General features: G+C 58.9%; 4 protein-coding genes across 4 annotated transcripts; 3 read left to right on the forward strand and 1 right to left on the reverse strand.

The window, feature by feature from the left end:
• Positions 1-1,388: 1,388 nt before the first annotated feature.
• On the forward strand, positions 1,389-1,775 carry SPRG_14520 (hypothetical protein; the record flags this gene model as incomplete). The annotated part of the gene is made up of 2 exons (XM_012353731.1): positions 1,389-1,508; positions 1,569-1,775. 2 exons carry the CDS (start codon positions 1,389-1,391, stop codon positions 1,773-1,775), a joined length of 327 nt encoding a protein of 108 aa, XP_012209121.1.
• Positions 1,776-2,722: 947 nt separating this feature from the next.
• Positions 2,723-4,753, forward strand: SPRG_14521 (hypothetical protein; the record flags this gene model as incomplete). The annotated part of the gene is made up of 1 exon (XM_012353732.1): positions 2,723-4,753. The coding sequence occupies one exon, from the start codon at positions 2,723-2,725 to the stop codon at positions 4,751-4,753; it is 2,031 nt and encodes a 676-aa protein (XP_012209122.1).
• Positions 4,754-12,950: 8,197 nt separating this feature from the next.
• On the forward strand, positions 12,951-13,337 carry SPRG_14522 (hypothetical protein; the record flags this gene model as incomplete). The annotated part of the gene is made up of 1 exon (XM_012353733.1): positions 12,951-13,337. The coding sequence occupies one exon, from the start codon at positions 12,951-12,953 to the stop codon at positions 13,308-13,310; it is 360 nt and encodes a 119-aa protein (XP_012209123.1). The 3' UTR covers positions 13,311-13,337.
• Positions 13,338-13,524: 187 nt separating this feature from the next.
• On the reverse strand, positions 13,525-13,927 carry SPRG_14523 (hypothetical protein; the record flags this gene model as incomplete). The annotated part of the gene is made up of 1 exon (XM_012353734.1): positions 13,525-13,927. One exon carries the CDS (start codon positions 13,925-13,927, stop codon positions 13,580-13,582), a length of 348 nt encoding a protein of 115 aa, XP_012209124.1. The 3' UTR covers positions 13,525-13,579.
• Between the last annotated feature and the right edge of the window lie 86 nt (positions 13,928-14,013).

Here is a 14,013-nt window from a genome sequence, read left to right on the forward strand (position 1 = left end):
GACATCAAGCGCCTTCAAGAGGACGTGGTAGAGCTCGTGCTGCTGCAGAACGTCCGTTGATGTCCAGGCAAACCTCAGCGTCAGAGCGGTCGGGTCGCTGGCGTTGCAATCGTTTTAAAGCTAGGGCCGCGCAGAGAGCAGCTGGAGCTCCCGCACACGGCTGCTGTCGTTAGATGCGGATGCCGACTGGTACAGCCACATGCGGAACACGGGTGTCATGTGCAGCGTCTGGAGAAGACTGGGTCGCGCTGATGTTGCGCAGGCCGCGGTACCTCGGAGCTGGCGTCGAGGTCGGCACTGGGTGCAGCAGGGTCTAGGAGGTCGTCTGGGCGTCGTCGGGCTCGGGCGTCGACGTGCTCGTGTCCACTGTTATGGTCATAAGCTTCAACTTGGCTCCCCGATTGGATTGCATCCTGCATGTGCCGAATCTAGGGCTCGATGCGGCATCTCATGTATTACATGCGGCACCTCAATGCCACCCATATGCAATACAAGTTTCAAATCATAAAAAAGAATTTCACAAAATAATGCAGACCGCGCTTTTTCTCCATTTTTAGCCAATCCGATCTTGGCGGACATGCCACCGCGCTGCCGCCGGCGGCGGTGGGAGTCGCGATCGCGTCTGAAAATGAAATCGCCGAGGTTTCTGCAGGCGATAGAAGCCGCTTTGGGGAGTGCATCGCGCCATGTCTGGTCTTCGTGCGTGGGCTACAGCCAGAGGAATCGATGGTTTTATTAAATATGGCATGCGCCATATTTCGCCACAGATGACCACATGTTGTGGCTGCTATCAGAACTCCATACCAATAAATGGCCGCCGACCTGCCACTTGGTCATGGGCCGCCCGATCGCAGTGGCCTGATCGTGTCGCTGCAGCCCGACTGCAAGCGCCTCGGTCTGCGCCTCATGGACGCGCCGAGACGGTGGTTGTCTTCCTGGGCATGCTGGTGACGCACAAGCCTCGACGCCGCCCACCGTCCCCGAGCTCGTTAGCTTCCTGCCACTGCGCAACGTTTGACCCGCGCACGCTCATGCTGCCGCGCACACTCGGGCGTGTCATGGACGCTCTACGATACGGTACACGTGGTCGACCGCCGCCACGTGCAGGCCTTCGATACGCGCAACCTCGTGGTGCGCCCGTCGCTGGAGCCGAGCAGCCACTGGAGACTGCTACCACCTCCATCGTAGGGCTCGAGTGCAACGCCAGCACGTCAACGACGACAGCGTTTAAGCTCGTGCTCGAGGCGCTCTCCAGCTGCCCGTGACTCGTCTCGCGTCAGCGCACTGCTCGTCGGCCTCTCGACAACGCCGATCGTGTCGGGCGTCCGCTTGCGCAAGGTCGAGGCCAGCGACTCGGCGTCGAGTCGGCCGCGATCACGATACTCACTATGGTCGACACGGCGACGTTTGCACAAGCGCTGCGTCATCTCGAGCTCCGGGCCAACCAGCTGCCGACTCGGCGCTTCCAGCTCCTGCACAAGACGGCGCGAACGTCACTCGATCGGAACGTACTGGGACGATGACGGACTGCAAGCGTTGGCATTTTTTAATCGCTGCGCCATCTCAAGGCGCTCGACCTCTTCGCCCTCTGCCGCGTTCCAAGCCCACGACCACCGTCAATCCCGGCTTCTATAAATGCTACGGCATTTGCCGCAGCTCCCGACCCTGTACTTGGCCCGGAACGGCCAGCTCTGCCTCTGCGTCTCTGCGTCTTGGACGTGAGCGGCAACCAGATCAAGAGCGCTCCGCGCACGCCCCGCGATGCACTCTCGTAATCGCGAACCGTACGTGGCGCCAATGTTACCGGCCACCGATGCGCCTATCAGATCACGTTTGACTCTGACGGCGCGATCAACCGCTTCACAGCACACGTCGTCGCGAAGGCCAACAACGCGCAGACGATCCACTGCACGGAGATTTTCTCGCCAGCCATCCGCGAGCCATCGATGTGCGTAATCACGCAGATCCCGACGACGGCGCCCAAAGATACAAGTACTGCTGCTGCTCAAGCACCTCATGACACCAGCAGACTGGTTGCATGTGGCACGAGGGTCTCCCGTCGACGTGTGTCCCTACTTTATGGACACATTCTGCGCATCTATCCAAAATATGTACTAGTAAATCTTGACGCAAGATAGATTCTACATATAGTACAAAGTTTAGGCATACCATGCGGTGATGGTACAAGCATCTGCAACGCGGCGCCGCTACCGCCCCACGCCTCGCATTGCGCGTTGCTTGGTGTTCCAGCGGTACCAACCAGGGCGACGATGTGGTTCAGGCCAAGGCAATGTTTCGAACACCAGGAAACGAAGGCTTGTCGCTATAGAGAGCGATTCGGTGACGACGTTGTCGGCGCACTCGCTGGTCGACGACAGCGTTAGTGACGTGCTCGTTGCTGATGCAGTCATCGCTGGCGGCACAAGCGCTGATGGCCGCAGCAAAAGTTGCTTCAATGTCACCTTGGTACCCAAGTTCAGCACGAAAAGGAGCAGGTTCCAAGGACAAGAACGGGCATCAACCTCGGCTACTCGCCGCAAGTATCGCATCGGTAAACGCCCATCACTCATGGGCGTGCACGGATGTGCATGAGTGATAGTCTAACACATGCACCGAACGTCGGCTGTTGCGTCGCATTACACATGATTGGCAGAGACGTCGCCTGCCACCCGATTGCATCATCTTGCCAATTATTCCAAGCGCAGTATTGCATTTGCTTGGGATGAGTGACGAGGACAAGTACAGTCTGCAGACGTTTGCACGTGACGCTGCAAGGGTCCACTGCTGCCGGAGCAATCCTAACGTCAGGCGCAGCCCTACCGTCAAGCTCGGTGATCTCACTGTCGCTACGTGGCCTCTCTCGACCGAGACCGTGGCGGCGCTCATAGCCGCGTACCCCGAGCGCGTGCCGGCCAAGGACGTCACGGTCCACAATTACCACTTTTTCCGTGGCGATTTCTTTGTCGACTCGAACATCCTCGGCGCGCTGGATCCAGCGCCAGACGACAGCAATTACTTCTCGATGGCGTACAAACCGACGCTGGCGCATTTCGCGATCGACTTGACCGGCGACGCGTCGACGTTGACGCCAACAAGCCGACCGCCTCCCCACACCTTTGCGACGGTCGTGTACTTTTTCCCGTCCACCTGCGTCGGTGGCGCCGTCACAATCTCGGACGACGACTGGACGACGACGTTCGAGGCGCTCGACGGATGCTTTCTCTCGTTCTACAGCACGTGTCAAGTGACGGTGGCGCCCATCACGTCCGGACACCGGTCCGTTGCCGTATACTACGCTGCGTACGACCTGGGCGAATCCGGGTGGCACGATACAGTGCCCACGGCATGGTTCGCGCCGCGGCCGCTGCCGTCAATCCAAGAGCTCCAGGACGTTGCTGGCCACTACGATCATGACGGGTCCATTGGCGTCGCGATCGGGCTCGAGACACGCAGCTCGACGTTTGATTCGCTCCATGGTCGTGACAAGGCGATCGTCGATCGCCTGCTGGCCGCCGACGTCTATGACATTGCACTTGTGCAAACGGGCGACGACGGCAAGAAACACACCGACGCCAATGCGGCGCTGCCCGCGAGTTTCCATCCCTTGTGTGCGACACCGACGCTCGTCCAAGAGATCTACCATCAGACGCCAATCCACGAGTTTGCCGCCGACACGGACGAGTACGAGTCGCCCGGCTGCTTTCTTCTCGTGTGGCCCAAAGCGGCGCGCGTGCACATTTTGGGCTACAACCGCTTGATTGCGCTTTTGCGCGCCAACGTGGACGGGGACGACCTCGGCTTCGGATCGCTCAATAGCGTCTTTACAGCGGCCTTCCGGTATTTCTACCGGCGCCCCCGGGACAACGATGGTCGGGGCAGTTCATTGAATCGTTCAGAATTCCGATCGCAGGAACCTGAACGACCGAACCCCGACCAAATCACAAACAAGATGGCGTCGGTGCTCTACAACCACGGCGACCTGCACCTCATTGAGACGTTTTTGGACGTTCACGATCAGTGGGCCGACGACGAGACCATGGCCAACTGGATTGTCGCGGTGGTTCGACGCTTTGGCGCGGCCCGTTTCCAGCACCGCCTCCAAACCGCCCACGTCACGATTGATTTCGCTGCCCATTTGGTGCAGCTCGCGACCGCCGGCGACGTCGTCGCGCAATCGATCGCGTGCGACTGCATTCCGCTGTGGTGGCCGCATCTCTTGTCGAACCTCGTCCAGACCTTCTACAAGCTCCAGCGGGTCAGCAGGGTGTTTGACGTGGAGACGTACATGCTGACGCACCCGATGGATCTGACGGCGTCGATGCATCTTCGTCGGTACCTGCCCGAGGTTCTCGTGCACAAGGTGGCCGCATACCTCGTCGCGCCACCCGTATCGCTCGCGGACGCGTTGCGCGACCGTGCCCACCTCGCTGGCTACCTCCCTGCCGCCATGTGGCCGCACCGAAATGCGCTAAGTCAGGCGCGCGCGGCGTCGTGCATTGAAGCGGCGACCGAGTATTTGTGTGCTCCGGGAGGAGGCACCCATTTCTCGACGGGCCATCTACCGAGTCTTGTGTACTTGGCGCTGCTGACGGCCGGAACACCTGCCTTTGCAAAAGTCGACGCTGCCGTGCAAAAGCTGCGGCGCTATGCTGTGTTTACGTCCGAGTGCGCGGGCCTTGACACGGCGTCGTTGAGTACGATGCAAGCGCTCGTCATGGACGAGTACATGCAGCCCAAGCAGCCGCCGACCTAGAACAGATTGCTAAACAAACAAGCGTCGAGACTCTTGGAATACATGCATACGCTGCCGATACGTCGATGCTTGCTCCTTGAGTGACATACTAGTGCGGGCGCGTGGTCTTCAACACAACGCGACATCTTCAAGTTGCCGCTTCTGGTCTGTCACGCGGTTTTGGGGCATGCATAAACATCGGACGTGGCGAGTCGCCTGCGAGGACCTCCATGCTAGCAGCGCTTCGTCGGTCACCGACGCACCCGGGACGCCGACACGAATGCCCAAAGTCCAGTAGACGCTAGGACAAGGACACTTGCGGGCGTCGCAAAAACCTCGAAAAACAACACTGTGCATCGATATCGAATCAAATGACTTGGTATACAGCTCGACACAGTAGAAGAAAGGATACCTGGCAATGGCTTCGAGCTTGCTCTTGTTGCTGACGTGGCGATGCACGAGGTCTCGCCCATGCACCGTAAATTCAACACCTGGCGCAGGTAGACATTCGGCCGGCAGCGACCAAATCTCTGTCTGTCAGCGATGTTTTTAGTTTTGATTGTTGTCGCTACCGTGGGCGCGGGGTCGGCGACAATAGGGTTCGAACCTCGGACCAGCGAGCTTGGACCCGCCAGAGTGGCACTGACCCACAGCACAGCGACCGATCGACTTGGACACCAACAGAAAACGATATATGCACAAGACAGCGCTATATTTCTCAACCCACCGGGGCGCTGCAGTGGACGAGTGACGTGGCGAGCTCCGGGACGATCTCGCCGTCGTCCGGGTGCATTTCTTCATATCGCAAGAGATCGTACTTCCGAAACGCGACGTCCGGCGTCAGCGGCTGTGTGTGTTGCGGCGGCGCGTGTGTCAACCAGCGCAGAACGTTCTGTGGAATCGCCAAGAGTATGCGCGGGCCCTAACAGACCTTTCAACGCGCGCGGCGACGACCCGCAGATCGTACCTCACACGGTCGGAGCGCCAGCTTGAGCCGCACGTAGAGGAGTTTAAGTTGATTCGTTTGCTTTGGCGCATGGCCGCACTGTGGGCAACGGTCGTCGACGATCGTCATACTTGTCTGAGGGCACGTGGCGCAGGTCCCCATCCATTTGACGGGATAGCCCCGGTGGTGCAGCCGCAGGAGGCGCCGGATCACCGCCTTTTGGCGGTCCATCAACGGTGCATCATGGCCACACGTAGCGCAATTGGCTTCGACAAGGTGCCAGTTGCCACAGACCACACAGAATATCGTGGGCATTCCCGAATTTTCCTTTTCAAAATACAGCAAAAATGACCAAAAATGGCAGAGGAAATCAAGACGTACTTGCGACGCAGCGGCCGTGAGCATCGGCACCACGTCGACGAGAAAGTCGTTGGCGTGGGCCATTTGAAGCGGCGTGGTTCCATCCTAACGACCGACACGCGTTACAGAAGCCTCGCTTTCATCCACTCGACACCATAGCAGGACGGCACGCGTCGGCTCCCGTTGCAAGAAGCTGCTTGATGCACGAGAGACTCGTCGCACCAAGAGCGCACGCCAGCGGAGTCTTGCCTTCCTACACGCGTCGTGAGAACCAATTCCGTGGCGCAACCCTAACCCTCATTGACGACGTACGTGATCTGGGGCGTCGACGTCGGCGCCAGCATCGATAAGGAGGCGCAGAACGTGCTTGAACCGTCGACTGGCTGCTTCGTGCAGCGGTGTTCGCCCACCCTACATCCCACCATAGGTCCTCGTTTGTACTATGAATAGGTACTGTCTCGTCGTTGACATCGGCGCCGCGAGCGAGGAGCAGCTGCACCGTGTCGGTGGCCCCCGCGGCCGTCGCGGCATGCAGCAGAGACGAAGCACCCTATCACCGATTGGAGATATTTCTTTTCGTGCTAGAGGTGTCGCTACCGGCAGTATCGTGTCGAGCGAGAGGCTGGATTTCAACATCTGCGCTACGAGGTCGGCGTCGTCCTTGGCCACCGCGCGCATGTACGTCTCGGCCACCTAACGTCTCACAGTATGAGGCTGCTCCTGCGAGGTAAGCACGTACGCTCATGCCGGTCGTGGCTACAGCCGACATTTCATCGTGTAAAATCTCGACAATCTGGTCGGCTGTCGGCCGCGCCGCTGGATCACTGCGCAGACACATCTCTGCCAACCGTCGTAGCCATGGCTCGCACTCGGTCGTCAGCGTCGGGCGCAGAGTACCGTTGATGACACCGCGGTTAAAAGCAATTCGATCTTGGACGTCTTGGTCAAAGTACGGCAGTTGACATGTGTTTAGCTCCGTGAGGAGGACGCCGAACGCGTAAATGTCGGCGGGACAGCCGTAGACGGCACCTTGCGCTTGCAGAATTTCGGGCGCCATCCAGAACCGGGTACCGGGCGCTTCGGTCATCTCGGTGGCTTCAAGCCGTGCGAGTCCGAGGTCAGCGAGCTTGACCTCGCCACTTGAGCTCAGAAGGACGTTGTCGCTCTTGATATCACGGTGCACGAGCTTGGCTGCGTGCAGATCTCGCAAGGCGTTGGCCACGACCCATGCCACGTGGAGGTTGGTCACGTGCACCGGTGTACGCTGGTGAAGACGCTTTCGTTCCAGATGGGTCCGCAGATTGCCACCGTTCATGTACTCAAAGAGCAGCGCTGGCGACTCCGAGCCTCGGTCAGCGATCGCAAGCAGCTGGACGAGGTACGGGGATGGACACCTATCTCGTCATTTGAATCCGCGCTGGGTCGATGACCATTGAACTGTACAGGAGGAGAGCGTCGACTTCAGCCATAAACGACGAGCGGTGAGACGTGTTTCGAAACTTCTTGGCAGCCACCTTTTCGCCCTTGTAAAACCCAAGGAGGACGACGCCGTAGCTGCCAACGCCGAGCTCGGTCGTCGTCACGTCATACTCTGTCGCTGCAATCTACGTGCATATGCCTGGATCAACGTGCTAGCACGATGCGAACGCTCACCTGAACGACCGCGCGGGCAGTGCGCTCAAAGAGCTTGGTCGTCATGGACGTATCACCAGACTCGATAGCGATCGCCAGCGGCGTCTTGTGCATCTACCGTGCTTGATTCCATGCCAAGCAACAACCATATCTTACAATGTACCTTATTACAGGTATCGAAGCGGATGTCCGGCCTCGTGAGGAGCAAGTCGAGGATCGAATCGTTGCGTGCGGCGACCGCCAAATGCACCAGAGAGCATTCGATCTACCCACGCCATCATCACCAAGCACGACGCACTCTCTAGTACCGACCGCATCAACGACGTTGCAGCTGTACTGCGCTTGCAAAAGGTCGGCTAGACGCGATACGTTGGCTTGGTGCACGGCCTGCAGCAACGCTCGTCGCTAGCAACACTCTTACGACGCGTGTTGGCATGTAATAGAGTACATGCTGGTAGGCGGGCCGAAAGGCCTCCACCATCGCACCATTGTCTTTCCACTTGAAGACATCGAGGACGCGCAGTCCCGTCTACAAGGCGTCAAGTCCAAGCGTTTATGGATGCAGGGAATGCACCGTTTCTGGCACATCGAAGTCGACGCCGGCTTGCAGCAACGCCTCAACGACCTCGACGTAGCCCTTCCGGGCCGCGACGTGCAGCAGCGTCGCGCCATTCTACCGTGTCCTTGCAACCAATGCAGCAGAATGCAAGGTTGTACCGCATCTCGTTCGTTGAGATCAATGTCTTTTGTCGCCATGAGCGCGGCCACCACGCTTGTGTAGCCGTCGACGATGGCCATGTACAGCGGTGACACGCCATACTAAAAGACAAAATATTATCCACATACTTCGCGTCGCGAGTGATGTGTGCAGAGGAAGCGTACGTGCTTGGCGTTCACGTTCACGCCGTGCGCTACCAAGGCTGGAATGACGTCGGCGACCCCGTACTCGCACGCAAGGTGCAGAGGAGTCTGTCCGTTCTAGATCATGCCCAATGAGTCTACACAGGTATGGACACACCATCGCAAGAGGTACGTAAAGCGCAGAGACATCGACGCCCGCCTCGACGAGACGTGTTGCGACACGACCGTGCTGGCGCAAAATGGCAAGGTGCAGTGGCATCTCATCTCGCTAGTCAAGTCATTTCTTACATATCGAGTATATAGCCCGCAAGAAGAGAGACGTACTGCGTTGCGCACTGACGTCTGCGCGCCGAGTCGCAGCAGCAACGTGACCATTTCTTCGTTGCCCGTGAGGGCGGCATAGTGCAGCGGTCGATTTCCCGCCTACACCAAATATGCAATTTCACCGCCGACATTGACACGGATGCGAACGGTGTCGGCGGCTTCCAGGTTGGCGCCGGCGTCGACAAGAAGCATCGCATGCAGCGATCGGCCGGCCGCGACCGCCGCGTGCAGTGGTGTTTCACTCGCCTACGCAAGACGTGATGCCGCACGCGTCAGCGTACAACCAAAAACGCACGCGACTCGGCGGGTCGATGGCAATCGTTCGGATGCGCAAGAGCTTGCGAAGCATCACCGGCGAGCTCTGTCGCGCAGCTTCGTGCAGCGCTGTCATTCGCATCTACACGCCTCTATGATCGACGGCATCACGCGCCCTATGATGCGTACGACGGACGCCACGTTGACGTTTGCATGGTACTTGAGGAGCAGATCCACGAGGTACACGTGACCAAAGCGCACGGCGAGCATGAGAGGTGTCTCCCGCGACTTAATCCCCACATGAGTTGGATGGCGCATCAAGGAATGCGACCTACCACGTCGGCGCAATCGGGGTGCACGCCTCTCTCTAGCCACGTGAGGACGGCGTCAAAGTCACCCTCGTGCACGGCGAGGTGCAGCTCCTCTTCGGGCTAGGCACGCGAACAACTATTTTACGCCAACACTCGGAAGTGAGAGCGTACGCTGAGCGGTGCCCCCGAACGCCCGATTCGCTACAACATTCCACCCATAAGAAACCGACGTCCGAAGGACTAGGAATGCTACGATGGGTGCAAACACTGGCTCGTTCGTCTGCGTCGAGCTCGATGGCGTTCGCGGGACAAGTGTCTCGATGGGTCGAGGACCCGCCTAGATGACATCGTCTTGAATTCTTGAGGTGAGGCTCGCCTACCGCCCGATCGTTCACAAAGGCTGGCATCGACGCCACGAGATCTGGTTGTCTACATCACCCATGACAAGGTGTACACAGAAAATGGAAAAAACGTACGACTGCAACTTGGGCAGCAAGATGCGGACGAGGTTCTCAGCCGTCGGACGGCGCGTCGGATCCACCGCCGTGCAGTCCGCTGCGAGAGCTTGGGCCCACTCGGCGCTTGCATCCAAAGGGTTAGGGTACAGCGTCTGGAGGAGGATCCCAAACGAGTAAATGTCGGCCGCCTTCCCGTAGCGGCTTCCAGACGTCAGCACTTCGGGTGCTCGCCACTTGCTCGTACCAGCACCCGTCGTCATGTTCGTTGACTCTTCCTTGGCGATGCCCACGTCACCCACCTTGATATAGTGCACTGAAGAGAGGAGGATGTTGTCGGTCTTGATGTCGCGATGAACGACGTTCTTGGCGTGGAGGTCGTTCAAAGCGTTGGCGACGACCCAGAGAATCTCAATGGGAGCGTACACCACAGGCACGGGTTCGTCGTTGGCGATCTTCTCGAGGTACGAAGTGAGGTTACCGCCGTCCATGTACTCGAAGATGAGCTGCGGCGCGTCCGATTCCGCGTCTGCTGTGGCGAGCAGCCGCACAATGTACGGTGACGGGTTGCTATTGACGTGAAGCGTGATGCGAGTTCAAGTCCCGTCGTCGCCGTACTTTTCGAGGGTTTCGATCTCGTAACGGAGGTTCTTGGCCTCGCTGCTGCTGTTCAAAAGCATCTTGACAGCGACCTCTTGGCCAAAGAGCGTGTCCTTGAAGACGATGCCGTAGCCACCACGGCCGAGTTCTTGGAGGTGCACGGTCGAGCGAGCCGCCACCTGCTTCATTCTTAACGTACACCATGGTGCCGAGACACATACCTGAACAGCCGCCTGGGATGTGTTGCCGGCTTGCGCTGCATGCAGCTTCCATAGAAGCGAAGACAGCCCGAGCTTGGCAGCAATGGCTCGAGGCGACTCACCAAGCTACAAAAGAAGAGATCATTCGTTCTAAACGCTCGGTGGTGCATCCTAGATCTTAGGACCTTGTTGACACGGTCCAGCTCGATGGTCGGGTCCTTGAGCAGCTCCGCGACAAGCACTTCGTGGCGGCCGAGCGTTGCCAAATGCAACAGCGTATTCCCATGCTAGCACAGATAGAGACGTGGGATCAACTAGATCGCATCTTTCTACCTCGTCCGTCTCGTTGGCGCTCAGGCCTTCAGAAAAGAGTGTGCGAATGGTGGGGAGATCGCCATGCCGAGTCGCATGCAACAGCTTCATTTTCTAGATCAACGCATATGACTCCTTAGCTCAACCTCGGCTGTGCCGTACCTTGGTGCGCACATCATGGAGCACCGAGAGGACGTTGGCGTGGCCACAGGCGCGCGCAATCATCACTGGCGTCTTCCCGTCCTATCCGTTGACGTCAGAATCAAAACGAAAAATCTGCGCCTTCAGCAAAAACCTACTAAAGTTGGCATGTCGAGCTTGGCGCGGGCATAGGCCAGCTGCCGCACGACATCGGCGTGGCCATTGATGGCTGCCGCGATGAGTGCGGTGACGCCCCACTAGTAGAGTAATGGCGTGGTCTTGCTTTTTGAACGTTTGAACGACCGCGCACCTTTGCGTCGGCGATATTCACGTTGGCTCCTGCGCGCAGAAGCAACGAGACGATGCTGGCCTCACCGTATGCCGCCGCCGCCAGCAGACAAGGGTTCTAGACGAGACGGGATCTTTCCTCTTCTAAATCCTGTCGCGGGATCCCACCGCCGTGGGCATGTTGACGTGAGCGCCGACGTCCAGCAATGCAGCGACCGCATGAATGTGCCCGGAGCCACTCGCCGCGTACAAGGGTGTGTAGCCCGCCTAGCCATCGAAGTGTATCAATGTATCAATGTTTCAAGCTGGGGATGTACGTGTGACACGGCGTTGGGGTCGGCGCCGCGACGAACGAGAAAACGAACCATTTCGGCGTGGCCATTCTGCGCTGCAAAATAGACAACTCCATGCCCTTCCTAAGCATACATCGATGAGGTAATGACTCTTCCATAGAACTCTCCCAGATGCTAGCAAACCTTGTCGACGTCGGAAAGCGTCGCGCCCTTGGCCAGCAGTTGGGTGGCAATCGCTACACTTCCCACATCCGCGGCGAGCAAGACGGGCGACCGATGACGCTACGCAAGCCATGGTCGATGCCGAGGTACAATGATGCGACATACGTCGGCGTCGACGGCGTGGACGTTGGCGCCGGCGGCGAGGAGCTCGTCGACAATGGCGGCGTTGCCGACGCTGATTGCCGCATGCAGCGCCGTGCCCATCTACCGCCATTGGCCCGTGACCGACCAGCGACCATCGCGTCGTGGATACCCCTTTGGAATGGTTGACATCCGCGCCTTTGGTCAAGAGCAGGTGGACGAGCTCGATGGGACCCCGGCGGGCCGCGATCGTCAGCGCCGTCTCGTTGTTCTACAGAAGGGTCTCGCCGGCGTCGTCGAGTCGCGTGACGCACCACTTGGAGCGTCGCGTCGACGGCGGCGCCAGCGGACAGGAGCAGCTCGGCAGCAGTGACGTTTCCTTCCATCGCTGCAACGCAGAGCGCCGGCGATCCAATCTGGCACAGAGGTTCAAGGTCCTAGCCGCGAGGACGAGGGCGTACGTTGTTGCGGCTGTTGGGGTCGACGTTGTCTCGTAGAAGGGCGGCGACCGTCGCCACCTCGCCACGGACGACAGCATCGAGAAGGTCCATGCCACGCTAGCGACCACCTTGTGACTGCGGCGAAATGGCAATCGCTGAACAATCCCACGCAGCACAGTGGGACGTATCCGATTCTGCGGGTTTGCCGCAGGCTATCGACTTGTAGAGGCACAGCTCGCCACCGTGCGCAGGTGGACGCCGACTGGATCGCGGGCGTCGACACTCGCCCATGCGCATGTAGGAAGCGTCGCATGGGCTCCGTCGAGCTCCTCGATGCTATCGCCATCGTCGTCGGTGGCCGAGACAGGTGGGTCGGCAATGGATTGGATAGGCCGCGGTTTCATTGGCTAAAACCCGCGAATCACCATCGCGATCGATGGCCATTGGTTAAAATTGGTTTCCGTTTATCCGGAGTCGCGTTCGTGGACCACCGTGCCATGGGCAGCAAGCGCAGTGCCGACGAGATGGAGCCGACCGCGCCGACAGACGCGACTGCGGCTGGCGACGAGGCCATGACCACGTACGTGTCTGTGGAGCTCGTAGACTTTGCCGAGTTCCCGATCCTCGACAAGCACGAGACGCTCGAGATCCAAGGCCTCGAGTCCGAGACGCCGATTCTGCGCATTGGCGACTTTATGCTCTACGGCGTGTACGAAGATGCGATTGGCACCGACGTCTTCTACGACCTCCAGTCGAGTGAGAAGACGACGCTCCACGCCACGAGCAAGCGGCTCAAGTTTACAATTGCACCCAAGGACAAGGATGCGTTCCATAAGAAGACCATCAAGGTTGTGTAAGATGTTCCTTGTGTGCTAGCACAGCAGAGCCGTGCATTTGTGCTGGTGCTATCCGCAGCGTCGCACGGGTCGAATTGAGGGCAGTGGACGTTGTTTGGATCGACCACGACCGTGAGATCGACGCGCCTTTTCACGGTGCCCAGCCCATCCATCTCGTCGCCTGCATCGCTGCCACAGAGCTACGAAGTCCTTTTGATACGACACAAAACAACTAGAGCTATATTTCGACTTGGTTTGCACGCACTCCACCAGCACAGGACAACATCGACTTACTCGGACGGAACGGTTGCCCTCGCATACCGCGGCGTCCGGGACAACCACGAGATCGATGGCACCATGAGGACCTGGCCGTCGTCGAGCAGCTTGCGCAGATGCATGCGGACGTTGCGGGCAGCCGCCAATGACAACAAGTACGGTAGGGACGGGTACATGGCCGCCACAATCGTCGATACATCGACAGGCCCCTTGGACGTGAGCACGGCGAGAATCTCATCTTCACGCTTCTGGCGATGGCTCAAGTACATGTCGATGGTGTCGACGGCCTTTTCGACGACCGGGCCATGGCCGGGGTACAGCCGCGTGGGGTTGCACGCGCGCAAGGCGCGGAGCGAAGCCATGTATTCGGAGAGCGACTGGAAGGTACACGTGCCTTCGCCCAAGACGACAGTCGCCGGTAAAGATCGCGTCGTCGTCGAGGAGAAAG

This window comes from Saprolegnia parasitica, assembly GCF_000151545.1.
Source record: "Saprolegnia parasitica CBS 223.65 unplaced genomic scaffold supercont2.133, whole genome shotgun sequence".
Classification (NCBI taxonomy): Eukaryota; Oomycota; class Saprolegniomycetes; order Saprolegniales; family Saprolegniaceae; genus Saprolegnia; species Saprolegnia parasitica.